At 39.1% G+C, this 25,747-nt stretch overlaps 1 protein-coding gene across 4 annotated transcripts in view; it reads right to left on the reverse strand.

Annotated features, from left to right (window-relative positions):
• Nucleotides 1-25,747, reverse strand: part of slc4a4 (solute carrier family 4 member 4) — a 258,202-nt gene that overhangs the window by 13,723 nt on the left and 218,732 nt on the right. For all 4 annotated transcript variants that reach the window (XM_062981084.1, XM_062981086.1, XM_062981083.1 and 1 more), the window contains exons 15-23: nt 25,273-25,337; nt 21,789-21,977; nt 19,902-20,015; nt 18,892-19,053; nt 11,641-11,819; nt 10,986-11,058; nt 5,761-5,829; nt 3,119-3,292; nt 1,612-1,773 (exon numbers count right to left, since the gene is read on the reverse strand). In XM_062981084.1, the coding sequence (XP_062837154.1) occupies nt 1,612-1,773; nt 3,119-3,292; nt 5,761-5,829; nt 10,986-11,058; nt 11,641-11,819; nt 18,892-19,053; nt 19,902-20,015; nt 21,789-21,977; nt 25,273-25,337 (1,187 nt within the window). The remainder of the gene's footprint in view (nt 1-1,611; nt 1,774-3,118; nt 3,293-5,760; nt 5,830-10,985; nt 11,059-11,640; nt 11,820-18,891; nt 19,054-19,901; nt 20,016-21,788; nt 21,978-25,272; nt 25,338-25,747) is intronic.

Here is a 25,747-nt window from a genome sequence, read left to right on the forward strand (position 1 = left end):
ATGCATCTGTCTGCAAGATTCAAAACAAGTTGAATTAAGATACAGCAAAAGCCACAATACAGACTCCTCTTGTAGCTATTTTAAAACTGGGAACAACAAAAGAATATCAAATACAGAAAACATCTGAATATGTCCAGGATGTTTTTAAAAAAGGAAAGAAAGAAGAAATTAAAGAATAGAAAGAATGTCTTCCTTGGTAGTAGTGAAGAAAGTCACCAATGTGTTTTTTTTTTTATAATCTGAAAAGCAGATTAAATTAAGGAGATGTGGAGAAAAATGTCATATTGGAAGTTGGGAACAGAATTATTTCATCTACAATGAGGAGGAAGTGTCACATGTCAGTGATTTTTTGAAGAGACATAAAGGTTCTTGGAAATTATCTCCCAATGTGATGACAGAGATAAAGTTCCAAAGCAAGACTCCACATGGGCTGAATGGCTTCCTAGGAATATGGTAGAAACATCTTTATATAGGTCAAAGAAGGGCAATTTCTTTGTCGTTTTTTTTATAGTGCCCAACTAGCAGTGCTTCTTAGTATGCCTAAAGTGACACTGTGTAACTTCTGGCTACCACTTTGGCTGTTGCATCTGATTGCATATGTTCTGGGGAGGTTTGGGTGGGGGTTAATGGATTAAACCACTACCTTTTTGGTGATTTTGAGATTTAGGGCACTTTGGCTCCATTTTCTTTTAAAAAAAATAGATCTGGGGTTTGTGAGGACATTTGGGGAGGTCTCACAAGTCACTTGTCAGAGCCCCAAAGAATGCATGTGGCATTTTTCCCACCCTTGGAATCAGTCTAATGGATGAATTGGACCATTAATCAGGATTACTGAGGGCAACAATTTGCTTAATTCCTGTGGAACCACCTACTTGAATGTGCTTCCAAGTGAAGTTATGTGCATGTATGAAAATATTTACTGAGCTACAGAACATTTTGGAGGGAACTGGAAATGAAGGACACAGGAAGCTCTGTGGGATGAGTGTCCAGTCAGTGAAATGTGAGGTAACATCATGGAGTCTACAGAAACTTTAGAAATTTACCCAAGAAGGTAAGAATGTTCACCCGAACAAACAGAGAAGATAACTTTAGGTGTAATGCAATGGCACTAGGCAAATATGCTAAACACACACAATTTTAGCTAAATGCATACAATCTCCACCACCGGAAAGGGAAATCACTTTGCTAGATTCACAGAAGGAGAAGTTAAGCTTTCTCTTAAGCAACTAACAGAAAGCTTTATTATGAAACATGTTCCACATTTGAAAGTTACTTTTTTTACTACCAGTGGCTAGAAACTGTATTCTAAAAGAGCAGTGTTTGAAAATTTGGTTTGAAAGCTCTAGAAAGCACTGCTACCCTCTTTATCATATTCAACCTCTCATGCTGGATGTTTACTTGCAAAATGTCTTGTCAAATGCACACATAGCTTTTTGTATGTTGTTTATGAGAGCCAGTAATGTCCAAGAACCTTCAGTCTCATGGGGTGGGAATGGGGTGAAGTGAATACAAGTAACTGGTATAACCCAAACCTGGAAAGCTGCCACAAGCTAGCTGCAGGCAGGATAAAAAAAACCTAGCATATCTATACAATGGTGTAAATGGCCTTACGTCATCATTGTCACTATCCAAGCTGCCTTTCTTTTTCTTCTTTTTCTTCTCATCCTCTTTCTTCTTCTTGTCCTTTTCTGGAATGACGTCATCGAGAAAACTGAGGTCATGCTGGGAGAAGAGGTAGTCCATGGCTTTTCGGACTGCCACAAGTGCCAGGATCTGTTAGGAAAGAATTCAGCATTCCCTTACTAGCGTGCAAATATTTTCCCCACAGGTGCTGTCTATAGCTTACTTTCTCTGGCACAACTGATGAAGTGTTGGTTTCTTCTCTTAACCATCACATGGCACAAAAAGGCTAACTGAATTTGGGATCTTACCAACTACTGCAATAGCCATTCACTTTTCAGCTTTAGATTTGTTGAATCTCAAAAGGGTGGGTGGCTTTCACATCAGTGGCATTTTGGATTTTAATCTGATATTTTAAAAATTAGCTATTTCCAGGACATGTTTCTGCATTCAGGGGCTAGTCAGGAACCAAAAAACCCGACTCACTATGAATGGGCAGCGGTCTGTCTACATTATATACACCAGCTTCCAGTGAATTTTCTGTGCAGGAAATAACATTTCTGCATAGAAATATTATTTTCTACACAGTGAATGTTTTCAGGATATGAGAAGCTGTCTTCTGCATAAAACAGTCACATGCAAATTTTGCAAAAAATTGTTGCCAGTGTGTGAAAATTCTGATCTGTCCAGAATTCTTGTTATCAAGGTTTCTTGACACTCAGAAATATGTTGTTAAATAATTTTTCAATATTATTTCCATCCCTAAGGAGGAATGAAACATCCTTAGGCTCCCTGCTACTGTTGAAGGAGTACACTGAAGCTAGTACAATTTACTATGATAAAGTGCTACAGACCTGAATTACTATTGGTCATGGAGCACCAATTGTATTATTTCATTTTTATTTGTTTTAAATAAGGCTGATGACTAAAGCACATTATGAACTTTTATGAATAGTTAACAACTAGTCACTTTTTGATGGTGTTCAAACAAATAATTTAATGCAATACAAGCATTATCCATAAATTCTTCTAGGAAACATGAAGCTCTGGAATACATTTACTGGCCATAGTTACAAATGATGGTGGTGATGACATAATTAAATGCAATTTAATATTAATTCTTTAATTATAATTAAATTGATTTTGAATAATAATAAATTTAATTTTGCATTAATTTATTTAAAATATAAATAGATACATCCATTGTATTGTATGTTATTAATAATATAGTAGCGCAGGGAAGTTTAAGAAAAATAGAATATGAAGTCTAAAACAGCTGAGAATGATTTCAAAGGTGATTTACTTCTTACTCTCTATCTCACATTGTGTTAATAAATGATTTCAGTTAAATAAAAATGTACATATTTATTGTGGTTGTTGGGAAAAGTCAAGGAGACTTGAGAATGAAATTGTGTGGACCTCTTATATCTATTTCTCAAATGTTCCTAAATGGAAGAAAGAAATTCATGAGGATGCACTTGTGATCACAACAACCTACCATGACTGGGAATATAATGGCAGCCACTGTAGACTTCAAGATCCAAAGAAGAGCCAGGCATACTGCTTGGAGGAAAGTAAAGAGATGGACTCGGCGGAGGGGGACATGTCGTAGGTAGATAAAGTCAGGCTGGTGCTTGAGAGGCATCAAGAGCAACTTCAGACGATCCATGAACTAGGGTGGAGGACAAAAGAATTCAGTGGCATTGCATCAGCACTCATAGAGGCAGAAAGAAAATAGCCAAGAGCTTCATTTCTAGCACTTTGCCAATGATTCAGCATTGTCCAATATCATCCATTCCCAAGAACATAATACTTGACATTTTTCCTATAATTATATGAATTAAGACAAGCTATTTCTCTCAGAACCAGAAACTGATTGGCTTACTTTCTGAGTCACACCAGATTTGTAAGTTGCTCATCATCACCTTTACATCTTTATTCATCAAAAATAGCTCATTGCCAGTCTCCTGATTCACTTTCTCCTTTTGTTATATCTATTGTTGTCCAATAATTTGATTAAATGTTACTTGAAGCTAAGAGAGCATTAGGAAAAAAGTGTTCTTAAGGTTCAGATTAGCCTGAGAGATAAACCAGAAATTCTTCATTGTGTTGGATTTCAATCTCTACCAAACAATAATCTATTTTAAAATGTTTCCCTTGTGGTAGAGTACTATGAACACCTCGATTCTATGCCTACACACGAATTATGAATGTGCTATCATTTTCTTCAGTAGTGGACTCAGTCATGGACCAGAGATGGGGAAAACTGGTCAGCTTTGCTCTCCTTGTATCTGAATTATTTAAATCACAAGCTCTTTAATTTCCAAATATGGGAAAAATGAATTTGGGTAATTCTTAAAAAGCAAAGTGCAAAGAAATCCCCTTCCCTGCACACACTCACATATGTTGACCAAATTAAATAGGCACTTCTGTTGTAACCAGGGAAACTCAATTTGGACCTGTCTACCATGTGTTAAACATAAGAAATCTTTCAGGAAGAAAATAATTTAGCACTTGTATGGTTGAATATAGAGGGACTCAAAGACTTAGCAAGCATTCAGAGTTACCGGCCTAGACAGATAAATCTCCCTCATTCAGATTTTCAAGTTCTCAGGTCCTTCTCAACCTGAATTTAAGGACACTTTTCAAATAATGGTAAATTCTTCAAAATCCTGTATCTTCTACAGAAAAAAAATATACATCCATTCTTTTCTATGTGGCTTGGCACATAAATCCAGTTGATATAGAGTATCCAAGCCAGTATCGGATTGTCTGGTTGGCCTGGAAACTCAACTAAGTAGTTGGGAGGAATCACATGGCAAGCCATGGTAGATATCACAGCCAAATCAAGCACTGAAGGCTTATTGTTCTCTTGATCCCATCTAGCTCATCTAGATAGAAAGTGAACTTGGTTCCCCTTTAAGTGGCATCAGTAAATTCAATGTATTTTGGGGTGCACACCCCCTCTCTAGGCAGCTTAAAATATGACACCAGCCAGCCACCCAAAAAACACAAGATGAGTATAGTTAGACATACTCTGATGTATCTGGTACTCTGGAGACACCATCCCTCATTGCAAATCTAATCTGTGGATAAAATTCTGCCAGTCACCGAAAGTATGGCAGTGGAAATTCCATGCACATACTTGATCTGGCAGTGGGCTGGACGGTGTGCAGAGCAGTTTTAAATTGGAGATAAACTTATAGAAAAATGAGTAACTCCATGTTCTTACAGAGCAATATTCTATGAAAAGACACACACTCATCTGTTGGGTTAATTTTTTCCCAAATGTCTAAACCAAGAACTGGCATTTGAAAGGACACCACTCTGGCCTTCCTCATTCCTGTCTGTTTTAGCAATGCCATCATGAAAGACCCCAGTGCATGAGTGATCATTAACAATGCACTCTGTGTCTTTTGCCAGCATACTGGATGACTGCCTGCTGTTGGCTGACCCGGAAAAAAGATTAATCCCAATTTTGGAAATGAAACCCATGCCTGTATAAAGTGGGTCTACATAAATCTGTGGGTAAAGATGAAACATGTACTCTTCCCCCTGGACCTCCCTATTAAACAGAGAAGAGCAATGTAATTAACAAAGTGCCAGAAATGTTCTCTCTAACCAGCTTTTCCTTTTGTGAATTCAAGATGCCAACCTGGTGCCCACCGGATTTGTTGGGAATATAGTCCTCGCAATTCATTGGACTACTGGCTGAGCAAGAAGATTATATCCCAATGGTCTGGAGGGTGATGAAAATGCTATGCTAATATGTTTGAGGAGAGGCATTTTAACTCTGAAGAGAGACATTTATCAGAATTCTGCAGGAGCAAAATGGGCAATAGCAAAGTAGGCACCTCTGCTTTAGAACGCTAATGTGATATCATCCCTAGAGAATGAAAGGAATGAATTCCATTAAAATGTAGGAGAGAAAATAGCAAAAAGCACAGTAGTTGCATGCTGGGAAAGTTTAAAGGCTAACTAGTAAATTGTATCATGTGTTCTTGCAGGAGATGAAATGAGCTATTTAAGATGCATGAGAAAGGGTGCATTGGTTAATATTTACCATTTTCTATAGTAAAGGCCTTTGTTAGGTTTGCTCCATCTACCTAAAGGACCTTTGTTGTAAAAGAGGAAACTTACCTGCACTCCATTAAGGGAAGCAACACCCATGTATAGAAACACTCCATATAGCACAGGCATGGGAATAAACTAAAGGAGAGATAAAGATAGGAAGAAAGAAAAGGTCAAGTAAGGAATTTCTAGGAAACTGAGTTCATTCACAGCTAAACATGTACGTATTGCTGAAAAACAGGTGGATATGATATGGACTCCAGGGCCTTAGCCAGAAAAAAATTTCAGGGGGGGGGGGTGAAAATTTTGGGGGAGGGGTTAACCCCTAGCACACACCCCTCCCCGCTACAAACCTGTCAATATCTGCTTGAGATGACTGGAGGGACTCTTAATGTTTTGTGTCTCATAGACTTAGCATGGGGATTTGGTTAACCAGTTAAAATTCATGAGTAAACCAGGTTTTTTTTATAACCTGAAAAATTTCGGGGGGGGGGGGTGAACCCCTAAAACCGCCCCCTCGCTACAGGCCTGATGGACTCCATATCTGCAAGGGATACATCCCAAAATTCCTTGTGGATAGCTGAAACTGTAGACAATGACAAACCCTATATTTTGACTATATTTGGGCTGGAAGCACTGGGGGCCTAAAGGAGTCCACAAACACTTCTGGGTGGGGTGGGAGAGACATTTTTTGGAATGTTCCTAAATGAAACTTTGGATATTGAACACATGGGTGGTGAGATCGTACCATTTTCCTTGACTTTTCTTAATGAAAAAAATGCTCAAGATCTTGCATCATCAGACATGCACGTGACAGTTCTGTCATTGTACTTCTGATTATGCCAACCCACAAAACCTACCCCTGAAGCCAGGCAGGACCCAAACTGGATGGTTTCCAAGATGTTGTACATCACAGCACTGGGAAATGACAACTGCAGTGCTGTCCTGATTATAAGGCTCATTGAGATAGACAGTTAGAGAGATCCCTTCAAATCCTTTTGCTGTGGCTTGTTTCAGTGACTGGAAGGACGTTGCAGTTATCTTTCCCCAGTACTTCAGCCTGCAAAGCCTCAGAAACTGTTTTGTTGGGACACCATGGGGATTAAAAGGTAGGGTTTATAGGTCATGTTCAGTCACTAACAAACGTACATGTGAATCCCAGAAATGAAGAAAAATGCAATACTGTAAATGTTGAACAAGATGCTAGCCAACATATTTAATTGAAATATCAGACCAAAACATAAATTGACCATAAAAAGGCCAATTGGCCTTGTAGCTTTCTCTTACAGCCATAATGATTACAGAATATTTCCCCAGAAAAAACTCCACACCTGAGCTTTCCAGGCATTTACATCCAACAACATATCTGTCTGACCATGTAGCCATTATAGAACACAGAACAATCTTATGCCTCAATAAATAAATAATTACACATATAACTATAAACCACAGAATTCAGAACACAACAAACCCCTCGCTGAGAAAAGCAAAGCAACCCCCATTGTGATAAGAATACCACATCCTCTCAACAATTATTTCAACAACAAAGATTTGAAAACTAAACAAGGAGGTTCCTGTTAATAGTTTCATTTTGAAAACATGAAATGGCGCTAACAGATAATAACAGGCTGGAGGACTACTTCAAAATCATTAATTCAGCATATTTGAACATTTCCAAAAGGCAAAGAAATGAGTATTTCAAAGAATGTTTTTGTTTCATCCTTCTCCAAACAAAAAGAAAAGAAATGTAGTAACAGCGAACAGCCACTAAATGGCAGAAGCTGATTGTTCAATAACCTTACAGGGTAATATTTTTGTTTCCATAGACTGCATTCAACCTTTCAAAGTGCATTTGGTGCACCGAACAAGGGACCAAAATGAGAGAACAGAACAATAACTTTTGGTGTAGTCCTGCATAACATGGACTTGGGCTGGATGGCCCTTGTGTCTCTTCCAACTCTATGTTTCTATGAAGTCTTTTCTCTATTACATTAAATACATTGCTAACATTCAGTAGCATACGATTCAAGAATACAAACTGAGCAAGTTGTCGAAGGCTTTCATGGATGGATTCACTGGGTTGCTGTGAGTTTTTCGGGTTGTGAGATCCTCACAACCTCTGAGGATGCCTACCATAGATGTGGGTAAAACATCAAGAGAGAATGCATCTGGAACATGCCCATACAGCCCGGAAAACTCACAGCACCCTGAGCAAGTAAAGTTCTTTACCATAGTCTTGTAGGGCATAAATTTGGTACCTGGATTGTAGACCACCAATTAACACTAGGTGCTATAGGCTGCATTTCAGAAGAAGGAACCAGCAAAATCAGCTCTGAATATTCCTTGCCTAAGAAAACACTATGAAATTTCATGAGGTCACCATAAGTTGACAGACTGGATATTTATAGATGCTGCATTCACAGTTACTACATTAAAACTCTGTCTTTGTGGAGGTCAGGGAATCAAGGAGACAGCTATGCTAGCATACTCTCTCAACATGGTGCAAGTAGAACATTAGAGAAAAAAGTTTAGGGGAACACTTTCCCGTGTGGTTGCCCTAACTGAATGGATATATTACAAAAGAATGTTCATGGCAAGATAGCAAAATTTGCATGTCAGCCAACCTAGCTAGACATCACCTGATTAAGGCTTTATTTTATTCTCCATCTTGACCAGGCAGGCAGACAATTCTATAGAAACATTGAGAGATCAAATAATTCTCCAATTACTATTTTATGATGTGATGAGCTGCAAGGCTGGTTGCAAGAAAGGGTGTTAGCAGGAAGAAATTCCCACTGAGTCAGCTTGTATCTGCTCACATGACACTGAGTTTGACCATTTCCTGCACCATTTGACAGAACAGGTGTGATCACTTATCACTGGATGTTGAGCTCATGAAATGATGGGAAAAGTTCAACCAGAGGACAGTTTATAACACTTTGTTAAGGCACAAGCATTTGTCCCAGGAAATATGCAAAGCATAATGGGATGGTGAGTAATTCCACATTCTTGGGGACATATGATAAGCTATTACTGAGCTGGTATTCTTGCACATATACCGCACATATTTGGAAAGATGCTCCTCCCCTTTACATCTTTACTTTGTTCATCCCAATGTACAGGTGAAAACTCCAGCAAATTCATGACTCTATCAGAGAAGGAAACAATGGTATCCACAGATTGTGTCCATCCTGTTGAGCACTCTTTACCACAAAAATCAAGTTGGAATTTTGCCGCACACAAGTTTTACTGATATCCCTTCTACCATGATAGCAATGTTTAACTATTTATCAGGATGTCACACTGGAAATTGAGCAAGTTTGTCTTATGCTGCTCTAGAAACTAAGACATGGGTTCAAATTGCAGGAAAAGATGTTCTACCTAAACATCAGGAAGAACTTGTTGATAGTAAGAGCTCATCAACAGTGCAATACACTGTTGCCTAAAAGTGTGATGGGTCTCCTTCTTTGGAAATTTGAAACCGAGATTGGATGGTTGTTGTATGTATTCCAGGCTGTATGGCCATGTTCCAGAAATGTCAGGAGAGAATACTTCTGGAACATGGCCATACAGCCCGGACTACATACAACAACCCTGTGATCCTGGCCATGAAAGCCTTCGACAACACAGAGATTGGATGGCCTTATTGTTCCTGCATGGTAGGGGATATAACTAGAGGGATCTTTTGCTCTCTTCTAACTGTATGATTCTATAGTAGAATTAAAATTCTCTAAACCATGTCCTGGGGATGGCACATACTTTGAATGCAACAAGTCCCAGATTCAACCCCATTCATCTCAATGTAGGGCGCCAGAAAATCCCTGCATGAAATCATACAGTGTAGCAAACAGTCGTCATAGTTTAAAGCAGCTTTCTATGTTGCCAAGAGAAGCACACTTTCCTAGTGCTGGAAGATTTTGTCCTAGCCTAGAACAGAGATTGTCGGTAATAATAAAAGATTCAAAAGAATCAAGGAAGGAAGGAAGGGGGAAAAGTTATTTTTTAAAATGTAGCTTATTCTTAGCTTATAAAATGAGCCATTTCTGTACACAGATCTGACAGGCCAAGCAGGAGGAAAAACTGTAGCTAAAAAGTCAACTTATTTAATGGAGTAGCTTTCTGAGTGACAGCTTTCGTGGGCTTTGGCACAGTTACTATGAAATTTACTGCTGGCACTGCAAGATGTAAAGCCTACCCTATAGACTGTTTAGTGAGACATTTAGCAAAGCGATTCCTACAGCAATAGGAACACACCACAGAGTTTTGCTGATGGCACTAAAACCTTGCTGGCTTGACTCTCACTGGTGCCAGTTTGGTGACACAGTTCTATTCCACCCACACAGACCTAGTTGCTTAAAAGTAGCCTCCCTGCCCAACATCGCCACCCCCGGCTCCTATGGATAAATGTACAAAATATAATGAGTCTTGTTTTAAAATCACAATAAATAACGCACTGCAGGAAAAGGAAAGAGCATGACATGGTGCAACGAAAGGTCACACAAAAATATATCCCCGTAGTAAAAAAAGAAAAGAAGAAAAATATGTTTGCAACCGTATCAAAACACAACTATTAATACAGAACAGTAATAGATTCTTCTCTTTGCCTTTCTTTGTAAGGAAAGGTGCATACTGACCTCTCTCACCCTAGACTTTCCACAGATATATATATTAACCTCTTTGCTTAGTTTTCTCCATACCTCACAACCTCTGAGGATGCCTGCCATAGATGTGGGCGAAACGTCAGGAGAGAATGCTTCTGGAACATGGCCACACAGCCCGAAAGACATACAACAACCCTGTGATCCCGGCCATGAAAGCCTTCGACAACACAAAGGTGCAATCAGTTGCCTCCTTTCACTTTTCAATTTATCTTCTACTTGGGATATAAATTCTTGAATATTTCACCACTAATTCAAGGTTGAATAAAATTGTATAGAATATTTTGTGTGTGTTTTTTTACTCTGTTGTAAACCACCTTGATCTCTGAAAGTTTTCATTTCCAAGTATAATAACAGATTTAGGGAAAGGAATTTTTAATGAGAATACACTGTGGGATAGGATAGAAATGTTGGATCTGAATGTACGGGAGTAGATAGCTGAATTTGGTGAGATTATAAGGCCCTAACACAGATCTTCCACATCTATTACCTAGGGAATTATTTCTTGGGTATATCATCCAAAATGGCACATAAAAAGAACTGCCATCTCATTGGAAAAAAGCTTTCAAGCTTTAATTTTTTTCTGAATGATGTGGTGAACGAGGTAGGGGCAAAAACCGTTAGAAGAATATTTACCTTCAAGATGGGAGCCATGAAGACTGAAACGCCAGTCAGAATGAACACAATAACCCCAGTCACTCTCTGTTCTCTGAAACCAAATCCAGCAATTTTCAGCTGTCATACACAATAGTAAATCGCATTGTCAAAGCATTTGCAGTCTAGAGAAGTACAACCCTGACAGCTTAACCATACTAAATAATTACGTGAATGATCCCTACGATTTTCATTCTGAGGGCTAAACAGTCTACCTTTGCATATAATTTATAATCTTGGGCCAATCACTTTTCTTTCAGATTGTCTCCTGGGAAACTGACTATATCCAAGGTAGCAATTTTGTGAGTATGATATACTTATCCCAACCAGAGAACCCTACAATATGCTTTGATAATTTAAAATGTAACTCCTGGGTCCTAAGAGAGGTCTTATTTCCTCAACATTGTGTATTCTCACTGGTAGCACCTCTTTGGGATCTTGGACAGGGATTGCAACTCCTCATCAGTTTCCACCTGTTCTTTCTAACTAGGGTATGCCATAGATTACACTTGAGATATTTTCATAGAACCTATTCTCTTGCAGTAAGGTGTTTTTTCCTATTTTCTAGGGAGACTCAGGTAATGACTCTGGCCAAATCTAAGCTTCCTGAGCATTGGGACCAACCCTCTTGGCATACCTGACTCCAAGGAACTTGGGCTGCTCGCCAGGTGCTGATGTCTCCGTCTCCATCTTCAAGCTGTCAATGTGCGCAATGGAGATCACAGTAGCAGCAACATACCATGGCAGGCCCATGAAGGAACATATAATCATCAGCACTGCCACCCAGAAGAGATCCAGATGGTAGCCAGCACCTTTCTGCAAAAATAAGATTTGGGGATAAAATTAAATAAAGGGAATGTGTTACGTCTGGCATGAGGCATTGCTGCGGGGAGAATCACTACAGTTGCAATCATGTTCTTGGTTGTCCACAGGATGAAGTGAATGTCCCAGAGGTGACTTAAAACACTAGTGAAGTACACAGCCAGGTAATTTCTGTTTTAATAGCATACCATGAAGGCATTTCTTTGCCCTTTGACCTCTCTCTTATTTGCTCTTCTGAAACAAACAACTAGCCTGATCTAGAGAAGCGGTCTCATCGCTTTCAAGGCCACAGGGCTTGTTAGTGTTGTCAGGCTGGGAGCTGCTCTCACTTTCTGCTTCTTGCATCTGAAAACCATCATCAGTAACAACATCATTTCTTCCCATGGGAAAGCCTCCCTGCTCCTCATCTCCCTCAGCAGGAACACGCTGCACCTGAATCCCATAATTCCCATCAGAGTCATCTTGAAACTCATCCTGAACCTGAATCCCATCATCTTGAAACTGCATCCCAGAATCCTCATCAGAGTCACACAAAGGCTGAGTCACAAAAATCATGCAGATTATACAAATTTAGAGACATCTACATAGAAACAGATATCAATGAAGCCAGACAAGCAAGGACAAGTGAAGATCCAAAAGCCCAGCCTCACTTCACATCAAGATATGGAAGCCTAATGCATATAAGAATGGATTTAAACTGCTAATGTTAAGTTCGAAACACATTTAAACTATTTATTAATGTATTAATCCTCCTGTTTCAATACAGTGGGGAAATTATAAATGGAATTCAGATATATTCACATGCAAAGAGAGCAATTATTTCCTTTGATGGAACTACGATTGTGTTCCTATTGAGGAAATATAATTCATCACTTGAAAGAAGAATCTATGGTAGTCTAGGAAAGACACTCTGTAAAACCAGAATTTGCATCCCTTCTCATTCTTGATAAGCAAGAAAGTAAAGCTACTAATTCTCATCTTTTCATACTGTTTAAAACACAGACACACACTTTATTCAAGGCATCTTTCTCAAATTACCTTCTCATTCTGATTTTTAACAAATCATGGGCTGGTGAGAAAAACAGTTGATCAGCCTGATATCTCGATGTCAAATTTGGGGAAGAAATTGAATTATGAACAAATGTTAAGTTAAGGAACAACATCTTAAGCAAGAAAACTTCTCTTTTTTATGTAGCTGAATGCAATGCATTAAGTTAAGTCTGTATATAATGGATATTACTAGCTGGAATGGGACAAGCTTTCTTAAGAATTTAAGTGAGCTTGGGTGAGAAGAGACTACTTTTAATGAGGGATGCATTTTTCTTTTTCCTGGCTCTGATCAACCTTGGCCAAATAGTTTCAAAAACAGCAACCTATTCAGGAAGTAAAAGAAGGAAGATATACACACGCACTTAATAAAAGTCCCAAACCGTTCTCTGAAACAGAAACTGACATCTTCTCAAAGGCTATTCACTGATAACAGTCAACACACATAAAGCTTTAATTTATTGCAAATATTTTTTTCTAATATTGTATTCCCATAAAATATTTTCAAAGCTCTCAAATCTAGAAAGGGCAGAATTGCCATATTAAGGCTGTAATCCAATATTCACTGAGCCAGGATTAAGACCTACTAAACACAAAAGGGTTTACTTTTGAAGTCACCTGCTAAAATATGGCAATCTCACAAATTTCATAAGGAGTTTCTTAGGCAGGAAACAGTAAGAAGTGGTTTGCTATTTCCTTCCTCTGAAACATAATTTAGATCACCTGGGTTTGATGTATGTGAAAATGAGCTGAGACCATCAAGAACATCATGAAATGTTGGTCTTTTCTCCATTTCAGAAACAAATCTGTCGAGGATATTTCAATGATGGGCCTTACAGTATTAGAATTCATCCTGGACTCAGGTTCCTCAGGTTAAGCTCTGTATAATGCTATGTGACCCTTACACAATATTCACTTTCTAGACATATACGCAAAGTGAATTTCCCCTAAGCAAAGGACGAGGAAGCAGGAAGTATGCTTTGTTTAGATTTCGCAATTCAAAATGTTCAGTATAGTGTATGTTTTATTAATCATGCAATAAAGTTAAGAGACAAAGGCTACCGATAAATGTGTCTATGTCTTGCGGGTGAGTGCAATCAACCATTCCAAAAATTACAAAATTCCAGTGATGGCTAGGAAAAAAACAACAACCACGGAAGTTCCTGCTTGTTGTAAGAATTTCCTGGTCAAACAGGAATAAGTAATGATTAACATTCACATGGGACAAGGAAACATTGTCTGAGATGTAACATAATTTATCAAATAAGTGTTTTAACTATGTTCTTATTTATTGAAAGGGGAATCAACAATTAACGTAAGTATTACTGATTCAATGGGTATGATTAAGGCATGGTTGAGACCCAACTATTTAAGATGGGAAATCTTTTATTACAAAGTGTCCAGCAGGAGTTGATAAAGCATAGTCCTCTAGATCAGTGGTTCTCAACCTTTGGGCCCCCAGATGTTTTGGCCTAACAGCTGGTAAACTGGCTGGGATTTCTGGGAGTTGTAGGCCAGAATATCTGGGGATCCACAGGTTGAGAACCACTGCTCTAGATGATACCCAATCCCTATACTCCAGACATAGAGAAACTTTGGCCCTCCAGGTGTTGTGGACTTCAATTCCCACAATTCCTAATAGCTCATTATTTTAGAGGGGGTTATTTGAGGGCTTCGGGAGTCACATTGTGGTATCCCAAGGCCACACAAAGTTCATAGGCCACATTTTGTCCACCATAGCCATAAATTCTAAGCAAAAATCAAGCTTGAATTATGTGACCCATCTTTTATTAAAAGCTTAGCAATCATCTAAGGGTTGTACAAATCCTTAGAAGTCCAAGACTCACAAAGTAGTCATGGTTAATATAGCACCCTCAGATTCATATACAGTATACTTGAATAATTCGGTCTGAGGAGTTTACAATCTATTTTTTGTCTATAGAGGTTGACTTTCTTTTGGAATAGACAAAGCCCGGTGTCTTATCCATGCTCATACTGGGAGAACTGAATAGAATTCTCTATCCTGCTATACAAAGGGGTGGGATGGGGAAAAATACTATGGGGAGGCTTGCAATGAAATAAACAAGGAGCAAATGTTCATCCCAACAAAATTAAATCTGGCACTGTCTAAAAACATACTTCCTACCCAGCTTAGCATTTGGCTGGGCAATGTTTCCTGACCCTCAGCCAAAACAAAGGCCATCTTTATTTCTTTAGAAAACATTCCTAACTTTGCTTCTTGGGTTCAAATTAGATGTGATCATGGAAACCACGTTGGTTTAATCACGTGTCCGCCTCATTCATGTGTTGAAAATAAAGATCAAAATGAGGAAGCAGAGCTAAATCGTGCGCCTTCTCATCTCCCTCCAGTCCATTCATCCGGGCTCTTTTCTCCAAGCTAAATTCACTTCCGATATGGGAATGGAGCACAAAGAACATATTTGTGTGACTAACTCTAAAAAGTAAGGAAGGGAATATTCAGCCTGAGTTTAACCTTTCTTTCCATTTTGATAGCCAAACTAAGACACATGCACATACAGGGAAGACAGGAAATTAGACTAATATGTCCACTGTTGTTACATTGATTTATAGTTCATTATTTAAAGTAGACATGGGCAATTCTAGCAACTATAGCTTGGATCCATATTTGATTTTGCTGGGTATCAAAACACTACATCGATGTGTAGGAATGCCCTGCTGTAGCCTCCTGACATTTCACAGATCCACGGGTTCTCTCCCACAGTTGTTGACTATTTTATATAAGGGAAACTATTTTATGACACCATTGCATATAATAGAACTTCAGCTTCAATCTGTTTTGGTACCTCAAACCAAACCGTAGCAGATATCAAGAACTCACTGAACACCCCTTATGAAATTAATGTTTTTAATACAATTGCTTCTTTAATTGGGTATATCATTTCTGTGTTATCATTGTTTTCACTGTATTTTGTTTTAACTCATAAGTTGGGTCTCTTTACAGGAGAAAGAAAATAAATAAATAAATAAATAAATAAATAAATAAGATACAATGGTCCAATTTTCTGCCCCCCGGATCTTATCTCCTCTCAAATACCAAAACAAACCCCACCCCAAAACAAACATCCAAAACTGGCCCAGAAACCTCTGGTTCTGCAAAATAGATATATTTCTATGTTAAACAGGCCAGATGGGAGGCTGAAATCCACTTAAAGGGGGAAAACAAGCAGTTTCCAAAACAAGCAGTTCACACCATCTCCTTTTATTTAATCATAAAAGGAGTACCAAGATCTTTAAAATAGCCTTGCGGAGCCCAAGCAACCCAATTTAATGTCTGCAAGGTAATGAGAGAACAGTACTGGAAGTTCTATACAAATGCATGAAATGAATTAATGTTATAATTTTGATACTGAATGGCATCGGAGTGTTGTGGAGGTTCCTTCTTTGGAGTACGGGGTTGGACAGGATGCCCCATGTGGTCTCTTCCAACTCCATTATTCTATGCTTTTAAGTGAACTAACCTGTGTTTCACAGCACAAGTTTAATTTAGAAACATTCTGGCTGCTGATTCGAGGAGTGAACTATTTGCTCTGAATTTAATTAAGCAAACACCTACATGTTAATCTGCAGTTACATCCCTCCTGGTACACCTCTAACAGAAGAACTGTTTTTGAGAAACAGTCGATGGCAACACTCAATTTTCTAGTACACCCATATTATTATCCACCAAAGATCTCTTTAATCTGCTGCCTCTTCTTCTTCAGTCACGCAGTCGTTTCTGACTCTTCGTGACCTCATGGACCAATCCACGCCAGAGCTTCCTGTTGGCCGTCACCGCTCCCAGTTCCTTCAAGGTCAAGCCAGTTACTTCAAGGATACCCTCCATCCATCTTGCCCTTGGTCTTCCTTTTTCCTTCCATTTTCCCCAGCATCATAATCTTTCCAAGCTTTCCTGCTTCTCATGATGTGGCCAAAATACTTCAACTTTGCCTCCAATATCCTTCTCTCCAGTGAGCAGCCATTGGGCATTATTTTCTGGAGGATGGACTGGTTGGATCTTCTTGCGGTCCAAGGCACTCTCAGGATTTTCCTCCAGCACCAGAGTTCAAAAGCGTCTCTCTTCCTTCCTTCGCTCAGCCTTCCTTATGGTCCAGCTCTCGCATCCATAAGTTACTATGGGGAATACCATTGCTTTAACAATGCGGACCTTCGTTGTCAGTGTGATGTCTCTGCTTTTCACTATTTTATCGAGGTTGGCCATTGTTCTCCTCCCAAGAAGTAAATGTCTTCTGATTTCCTGGCTGCAGTCTGCGTCTGCAGTGACCTTTGCACCTAGACATATAAAGTCTGTCACTGCCTCCACGTTTTTTCCCTCTATTTGCAAGTCATCAATCAGTCTGGTTGCTATAATCTTAGTTTTCTTGATGTTTAACTGCAGCCCGGCTTTTGCACTTTCTTTTTTCACCTTGGTGATAAGGCTCCTCAGCTCTTCCTCACTTTCAGCCATCAGAGTGGTATCATACCTAAGTTTGTTAATGTTTCTTCCAGCAATTTTAACTCCGGCCTTGGATTCATCAAGCCCCATACATCGCATGATGTGTTCTGCGTACAAGTTGAATAGGGAGGGTGAAAGTATGCAGCTGTGCCCCACTCCTTTCCCAATCTTGAACCAGTCTGTTGTTCCGTGGTCTGTTCTTACTGTGGTTGCTTGGTCTTTATACAGATTTTTCAGGAGACAGACAAGGTGACTTGGTATCCTCATACCAACAAGAACATGCCAGAGTTTATTATGATCCATGCAGTCGAAGGCTTTAGAATAGTCAATAAAGCAGAAATAGATGTTTTCCTGAAACTCCCTGGCTTCCTCCATTATCCAGCGGATATTGGCAATTTGGTCTCTCGTTCCTCTGCCTTTTCTGAACCCAGCTTGGACATCTGGCAACTCTCGCTCCATGTATTGCTGGATCTTGAGCATTACCTTACTGGCATGGGAAACAAGTGCCACTGTACGGAAGTTTGAGCATTCTTTAGCATTTCCCTTTTTGGGTATAAATGGATTTTTTCTAATCTGATGGCCATTCTTGTGTTTTTCATATTTGCTAATCTGCTGCCAAAGTTACCAAAAAAAACCCTGCTTAATGGCAACCTTTGGTGGCATATATGAGAAAGAAAGGAAGGAAGGAACACCAAATTTTATTGCTGTAAGTCACAATTTGGTCAGGAAAATGTGTCTATCCTAATTCACTGAATGGATTCAGAAGCCTTAGTCACGGATAAGAATTGTACAGCCTTCAGGGTTTTATTTGTCTCACCAGTCCTAGGCTGTATACCCATACCGATAGAAAGGAATAATGGGAGTTTTAATAACAATCTAACATGGATTCAAACAGTCGGCCTTCTCTATCCACAGGCTCCACATTTAAGGGTTCAACCAATCACATATCAAAATGTTTTGGGGGAGAAGCTGCAGGATGTCTCTTTTTTCCCATTCCACCTCGAGGCCAGACTGTGGCACTCACCTACTGAGAGAGAAAAGGCTGCTGAGATGGGACAGTTAGAGCAACTGGGAGGAAGAGAGGGAAGGAAGGTAGAAGAGAGGAGGCCACTTGGAACACAATCCCAGACGACTTCTTATAAAATAAAATAAAAGCTTGGAGGCCAGACAGCATGGAGTCTCTTTCCATGGGGCTGGCATACAAGGCAAGTGGGCCAATGTTTGGTTGACTAGGTGGGGACTTTAGCATACACAGATGATGGTACACAGAGATGGTTCTGTAACCAATCTCCCATCGATAGCAAGGACCAACTGTATGATAATATTTGTAGGATCACATGATATCCTCCACTGGCTTGAATCTAAATGTCAATCCCAATTACAGTAGACTGATACACTCAATCAAAGCTTATGCAAGCTGCATTGATTCCATGGGACTCCTCTACCTGAACTGAACTCTAACTGTTGAATTCGATTCTACCACATCTCGGTGCCAGAGGGAAAGACCCTTTCCTTGGAACAGTCTGGTGTAACAAAGGCACCCACCTTGAGTTTGTGTTCTTTCCGGTTGACAATAACAGCGGTGATTTGCTGGTCCATGAAGATGAGGATTGTCACCAGCAGAGCAGGGATGGCAGCTGCTAGGTAGACCCACCAAGGGTTCCCTCCAAAAGGGGCAACGAACCATCCTCGGTGAGGGCTTGTTGGCTTTGTGGGCAAAGAGATGGATACAGGCATCAGTGAAGGAAGGACAATGACAATGTCCATAGCAAGCAAAAACGAGAATCAATCTCTCCGCTGACTCTAAGTCATCCCCAAAGGACCATTTCCTGAATCCTAAAAGAGTATTTGAAGGGAGTGGGGGAGGCTGGGGGAAACCATTAATCCAATTCTGGCAGAAAGTTGGAATATAAATTGAATAAATAAATAAAATGTATTAATTAAGGTAGTGGCGGGCAATTTTTTATTTATTATTTATTTACAGTATTTATATTCTGCCGTTCTCACCCCGAAGGGGACTCAGGGGGGATCACATTATATACATATAGGGCAAACATTCAATGCCCATATACACATAGAACCGAGACAGAGACAGACGCAGAGGCAATTTAACCTTCTCCTGAGGGGATGTTCAATTCTGGCCACAGGGGGGAGCAGCTACTTCATCATCCACTGTGATGGCACTTCCTCATTCCAACGTAAATAAGTTAAATTTGCCTCCCCACTTTATAAGTGGTACCTTATTTCCTACTTGATAGATGCAACTAACTTTCGGGTTGCTAGGTCAGCAACGAGCAGGGGCTATTTTTTATTTTTTAATTGACGGGTGCTCACCCCGCCACGGACTGGCCTCGAACTCATAACATCATGGTCAGAGTGATTTATTGCAACAGGCTGCTCACCAGCCTGCGCCACAGCCAAGCCCCTAATGTGACTTATAGTCTACATGCAGCCTTGAGCACCATTTTTTGTGAGCCACAGATGTCAATTTTTCTCCAAAAAAAAAAAAAAACAGGTCCCAAATGCCCAACTGCGGAAAGAGTGTTTTGACATACCTTGAATTCACTTGGCACAAGGAGTTTTGGTGTATCCACACCTACCAGAGCATCAATTCCACAGAAAATCAGAATGGAAAGAATGATGGCAAAGTCACTGATCAACTTTCTTGCCTGAAAAAAATGGAGTACACAGTAAGAACAACTTACTGCAAGTTTTACAAAAATACAGTTTTCTCATTTGTTTTCGATGACCTTAAAAACACTACAAAATTGTTTCCAGAAAAAGAAAAAGAAAGAAGAAAAATCACTATTTGAAAAGCAATAACATAGTGGTCTAGCAACTAGTAACCACAAGGTTAAATCAGTCCTACTTAAGAAAATAACTAGCAGTGTTGGAAATCAGTTTTGGTGAGTGAATGAGTAATTGAACCACTTCCTTTCATCACCTATGCAGACTGCTTGTCCTACAAAATTAGTTTCTGACTAGAGTTAAGGATCATCTTTATACAGTCAGCTTTTATTGGAAGATAACTTGTATTATTATTTGGTAAAGTACGTAAGGAAAACAGGCAAAATATTGCAATTAACAAAACTCTTTGCATGCCTAAGAGAATCACAGGCACTCTGTTGCCTTCTGTATAGGTTTTAAATAATCTCACTGAATATATTTCAATGCAAAGACCAAATCCTGGCATTAACCAGGAAAAATCAGAACTATGCTAAGAGAGAAGCCTGATTTTTATTAACTGAGATGTAATGGAAGTGATCACAGATGGAAACACGAGTTCCCGCCACACCCAAATGGCTACTTTCTTTTCACTTGCATTCATTATGCAACTCCACTTTTTGAGTTTCTGAATGGCTTTCTGAATGGCATTCAGTCACTCTCACTTCCAGTGACACGCGGGAAACGTCTCAGAATCCCATGTAGATCAGGGCACACACATTTTTGCACCCAGTTTACAACTCAAAACCAAATCAGAAGGATGGAATTTGCTTTCTGGTGCAAATCCTATACACTTAGGCCAACTGGCTTGTGCCAAATGACCTAACGGAGGAATAACACTGCCATACCATGCCATAAGTTGCCAGGCCACCTATTCTCCCATGCACAGATACATTATTATATTTATTATTATATATCCCATCCACCTCCATGTCAGAGACACACCAGGGCCCACACTAAATCAGGGTCCAAGGCAGGGGGTGTAGATATAAAGTGAAAAATGAGGGAACAAACTCCCCAAATAGGAATTCTGGCCCTCTCCCATGAAATACTCCTTCAGTCTCCAAATTTCTAGCTTTGCAGAGATTGGGACATTAAAAATCATTCACACCTAGAATCTACATTTACTGTGTTTCAACATCCCAGGTCACTCTCCTTAGTATCCCTTTTCCTTTGGATACTAAACTGTGTTTCTAAATGTTCAACTGAAGTTTTGCATTACTGCCATGTTAGACTAGAGGACACTTTTCTTGGGGATAAAATTCTTATTGGGGGTCAAAACCCTCATTTCACCTTGATAATAGTAACACACCTAGATTAAGTATTCCGGGAAGTACTTCATGTGTCAATTAGTGATCCATTGAAATACAGTATGATCCCCCTATATCTGTGGGACCATACTTGTGATTTCACTTATGTACATCTGAAAAACTTATGTTCTCTCTAGATCTACTCTAAGTTCTCCAGTGCCATTATGTGGCATGCTTTGGCTGGAAGTTGATCACAGAGTCACACTGGAGGTCCTAGAAATGCTAGAAAGGTGTTTGAGATCCTTCAGCACCATTCTTTGGTAAGTTTCTATCAGAATACATTCATTTCAACTGGGTTCACTATTATCTGTGGTTTCATATTTCCATAGTAAAACCAGGAATGCAACCGCCACAGATATGGGGTCAAAACAACAAGAACATTGGAAATAGCAAAGTCAGTCTACTTACAGTAGTTGGGAAGTAACGACTGGTCTTGAACTTCTTCAAGGCCATAGAGCAGGTGTAGGTTCCCAGGAAGAGGATACATGACATGAGAGTAATGTCAGGAACATATTTGCAGTTGTTGCCCATCAGAACGCCTCCAAATTTCAAGCAGTCGTCCTTTGCCAGAGATGACCAGTCAATTGTGCCATTGTGCTATAAACCAAGTTGGCATCCATGTTAATTAGAAGACCCTAAGAATATTTCCTTATTGGTGTTCTTTTCTTCCCTTTCAATCAACACCAGCGACATTAGAAAACATGATGAAATTAAAGGGAACCGAATGGCCTGATTGGGACCAGAAGTCACTGCATCACAAGATCATCAACTGCATTTTCCCACAGAGCTTCAATTGAATGTCATAGTCTTCTTTTGCCAGAAATGTTTTGCCCCTGGCTGTAAGATAACTGGAGTTTGTATAGTTTTTTCAAAACTATGTCCAGACAGATCCAATAACAAGCACGGATGCTGCCTTAAAGTAGGAGAGATCACTGATCCATTTGTCTCAGAACCAAAACCTTATTAGCTGGGCAGCTAAAGAAAATGAATAGGTCCTTCATTTTAATATAATGTGTAATTTAGGACACTTTACTGAGATATCTATCTATCTGTTTCTCTGCCCCAGTGAGATTGCAATCTATGTTTCTCAGCAGAGAAAAAACAAAGGAAAAAAAGAAGCAATGGTAATAAATTGATTGAAAGTAGGAGGAAGAAAAACAAGAATGATACAAGATGAGAATGAGCGTGATCTGAAAAAATAAACAACAACACTAGATGCTATGGGAAAGGAAACAGAATGTAGTCTTGACCTTAGCAAGCAGGGGTGAAGAGGTAAGAAGAAAAGGAGAAAATAGCAGCTATTTTGGCAACAGACGCACATAGGGACTGATGGGACATGCCATTTCCTATGTAAGTAGGACATCAAGTCCAAGAAGCACCTTAAGGCAATGGCACTTTGACACAGCACATCGCCATAGTCAGCACATTTCCCTCTCGTTTGCCTGGCTGCCTGGCAGAATTTTGAAAAGGATGCTTCTGTGATTTTGATGAGCTTCTTCTCAGTGCAAACCCAGCTATATGCTCTTCATTGGAGATGAGGGTGGTTTGGGAGAATGAACAATCGTGAGCCAGAGTGGCTGTACATTCATAGGGAAAACCAGGAATTCCGAGAAGAAATGGTATAATAAAATAGGGAACCCCTTTTAAAAAATTATATTAGAAATCTGGACCAAGTATGAAGAAAAACTAATACCACCGATCTCCCCATTAACACAGGTGTTAATTACAAAAAAATTCCCAATGAATCTCAAAAGGGAGTTAGAAAGAGAATTTAAAGAAAAAGGAATGATGAAATTAAAGGATTGGGAATCAAAAATGAAAAATCTGGGGGAGATAAGGAATCAACTATCAGGAGGGAGTATTGGATGGTATAAAGTTCTACAATTGGAAAGATGGGCAAGAGAAATAATAAAGAAATATAAGGGAGATAGAGAACTTACAAAATTTGAGAAGATGATTAGTCAAAGGGGGGGAAGGGAAGGAAAAGAAAGAACTAAAGGTATAACAAGTGATATTTACAAATTGCTAATAGATGAAGAACAGGAGCAGGATCACCTTAAAGAAATATGGGAATTAGATTGGAATAAGGAAATACACCCTCAAATCTGGAAAGAAATGTGGAATATGCGTATACAGTAGAGTCTCACTTATCCAATGTTCTGGATTATCCAACGCATTTTTGTAGTCAATGATTTCAAAACATCGTGATATTTTGGTGCTAAATTCATAAATACAGTAATTACTGTGTAGCATTACTGTGTATTAAACTACTTTTTCTGTCAAATGTGTTGTATAGCATGTTTTGGTGCTTAATTTGTAAAATCATAACTTGATGTTTAAACATCATAATTTGATGTTTAATAGGCTTTTCCTTAATCCCTCCTTATTATCCAAGATATTCGCTTATCCAAGCTTCTGCCGGCCCGTTTATGTTGGATAAGTGAGACTCTACTGTATTAAAAAACATGTCTATAAGAATAAAAGAGCATTATTATAAAGTGGTTTGGAGATGGTACCTCACACCAATTAGATTAAATCAAATTGATAAGAAATACTCTAAGCAGTGCTGGAGGGGCTGTTAGGAAATCGGTACATATATACAGATGTGGTGGTCCTGTAAATATGTTCAGAGTGGCTGTACATGAATTCTCCATGTGAGAATATATATATATATATATATATATATATATATATATATACACACACACACACACACACACACACACACACACACATACACACACACACACACACACACACATACACATACACCATAGGTTAAAAATTTGATGATTTATTTAAAAATGAATGTTTTCTCTCTCTCTCTCTCTCTCTCTCTCTCTCTCTCTCTCTCTCTCTCTCTCTCTCTCTCAATACCTGACGAATGTTCCTGTCCCTTCTGAAACCTTCTTTGAGAAAAAAGGTGGCATTGCAAGAGTGGAAGGGTTTCGTGTTCCTTTTATGTTCTCTCCTGTCTACTCAGAGAAGGGGATGGTTCCTTTTTTGAGAAGAGTTAATACTGTAAACCAGTGGTTCTTAATCTTTGGATCCCCGGGTGTTTTGGCCTACAAGTCCCAGAAATCCCAGCCAGTTTACCAGCTGTTGGTATTTCTGGGAGTTGAAGGCCAAAACATCTGGGAACCTACAGGTTGAGAACCACTGCTGTAAACCTATAGCAAAAAAGGAACCATTCTTCTCCTTGAATAGAATGGCAAACGTGTTTGTTTGTTTTTAAATGCCTGGATAGAAAAATGACAGTGAAAATTCAAGACATTTCTCCACTGAATGATGCTTGACTTATCCATGGTTTATATCAAAATCCTATACTTTTTGACCCCAAAACCTGTCCATGACGTCCACTACTTTATCAGATGTATATATGATAAGTACAGTCAATAGCTATAAAGCCTTCAACAACACATCAAATACACACACATGCCTCAAACTGAGTTTTTAAATATATATATATATATATATTGAATTTTGCTGCAGACAAACTTTAAAGCTTCAATCTAATACGCACTTACTGGGAGAAAGGCTAACTGAACGCAGTTGGAATCTACATCTCAGGAAATAGGCTCGCAAAGTAAATCATTTCCTACAATTAATGGAATGCATTTGTAATTCAGTTTTGATAAACTTTGTATATTCAGCCTTGATCATCTTTCTCCCTTCAGAAACTATTTCGATTTACTACTGGCAATTCATCGATAATTACCCATTTAATACTGATAAGGGAAATTCAATACCTAAGGAACTGTGCTTTTCTGAAGCAAAGTCTTGCCACACAGGCATTAGGAACGAAAGTGGAAGTGACTCATTAAAAAGCCAAGTGTAATTGCACTGAACAGAGAGATTTTGAGAGTCTATTTTCCCCATTAGCTCCACTTACCATCTCAGCACTGCTACTTTCAGACCAGGATGGTGTAGTTGTCTCGTTGGATAAGGAGGCATTGACTGTAAGAGAAGAGAGCAGAATGCAATGTGTTTCTTTTCATGCATCACTTCCATTCTAGCAGGGAAACTGCTGCAATTAAAAGAAAACTCACAGCTGAAGGACCTTCCACCGATCTAAAAATAATAGCAAGTTTTCAAATCCTCTTAAGCCAGAAGCTATAAACAGCCCAAATAAGTATTCAGAATTACTCCTAAATGCAGAGAAAAGCTTCAAAAAGTAAGGGAACATGTTATGCTACAACTTGCAACTTACATCATTTCATTGTTACCTGATGTGGAAAAATATATAACTGCCTCAGATTATTTTGGTGTCTGTTTGACTAGAGGTTGGAAAACTTATCAATGTTGCATTGTAAAATCATCATTCATAAATCCCCGTTTGATCCAGGAGATCAAAGCACATTTTATCT

This window comes from Anolis carolinensis, chromosome 5 (genome assembly GCF_035594765.1).
Source record: "Anolis carolinensis isolate JA03-04 chromosome 5, rAnoCar3.1.pri, whole genome shotgun sequence".
NCBI lineage: Eukaryota > Metazoa > Chordata > Lepidosauria > Squamata > Dactyloidae > Anolis > Anolis carolinensis.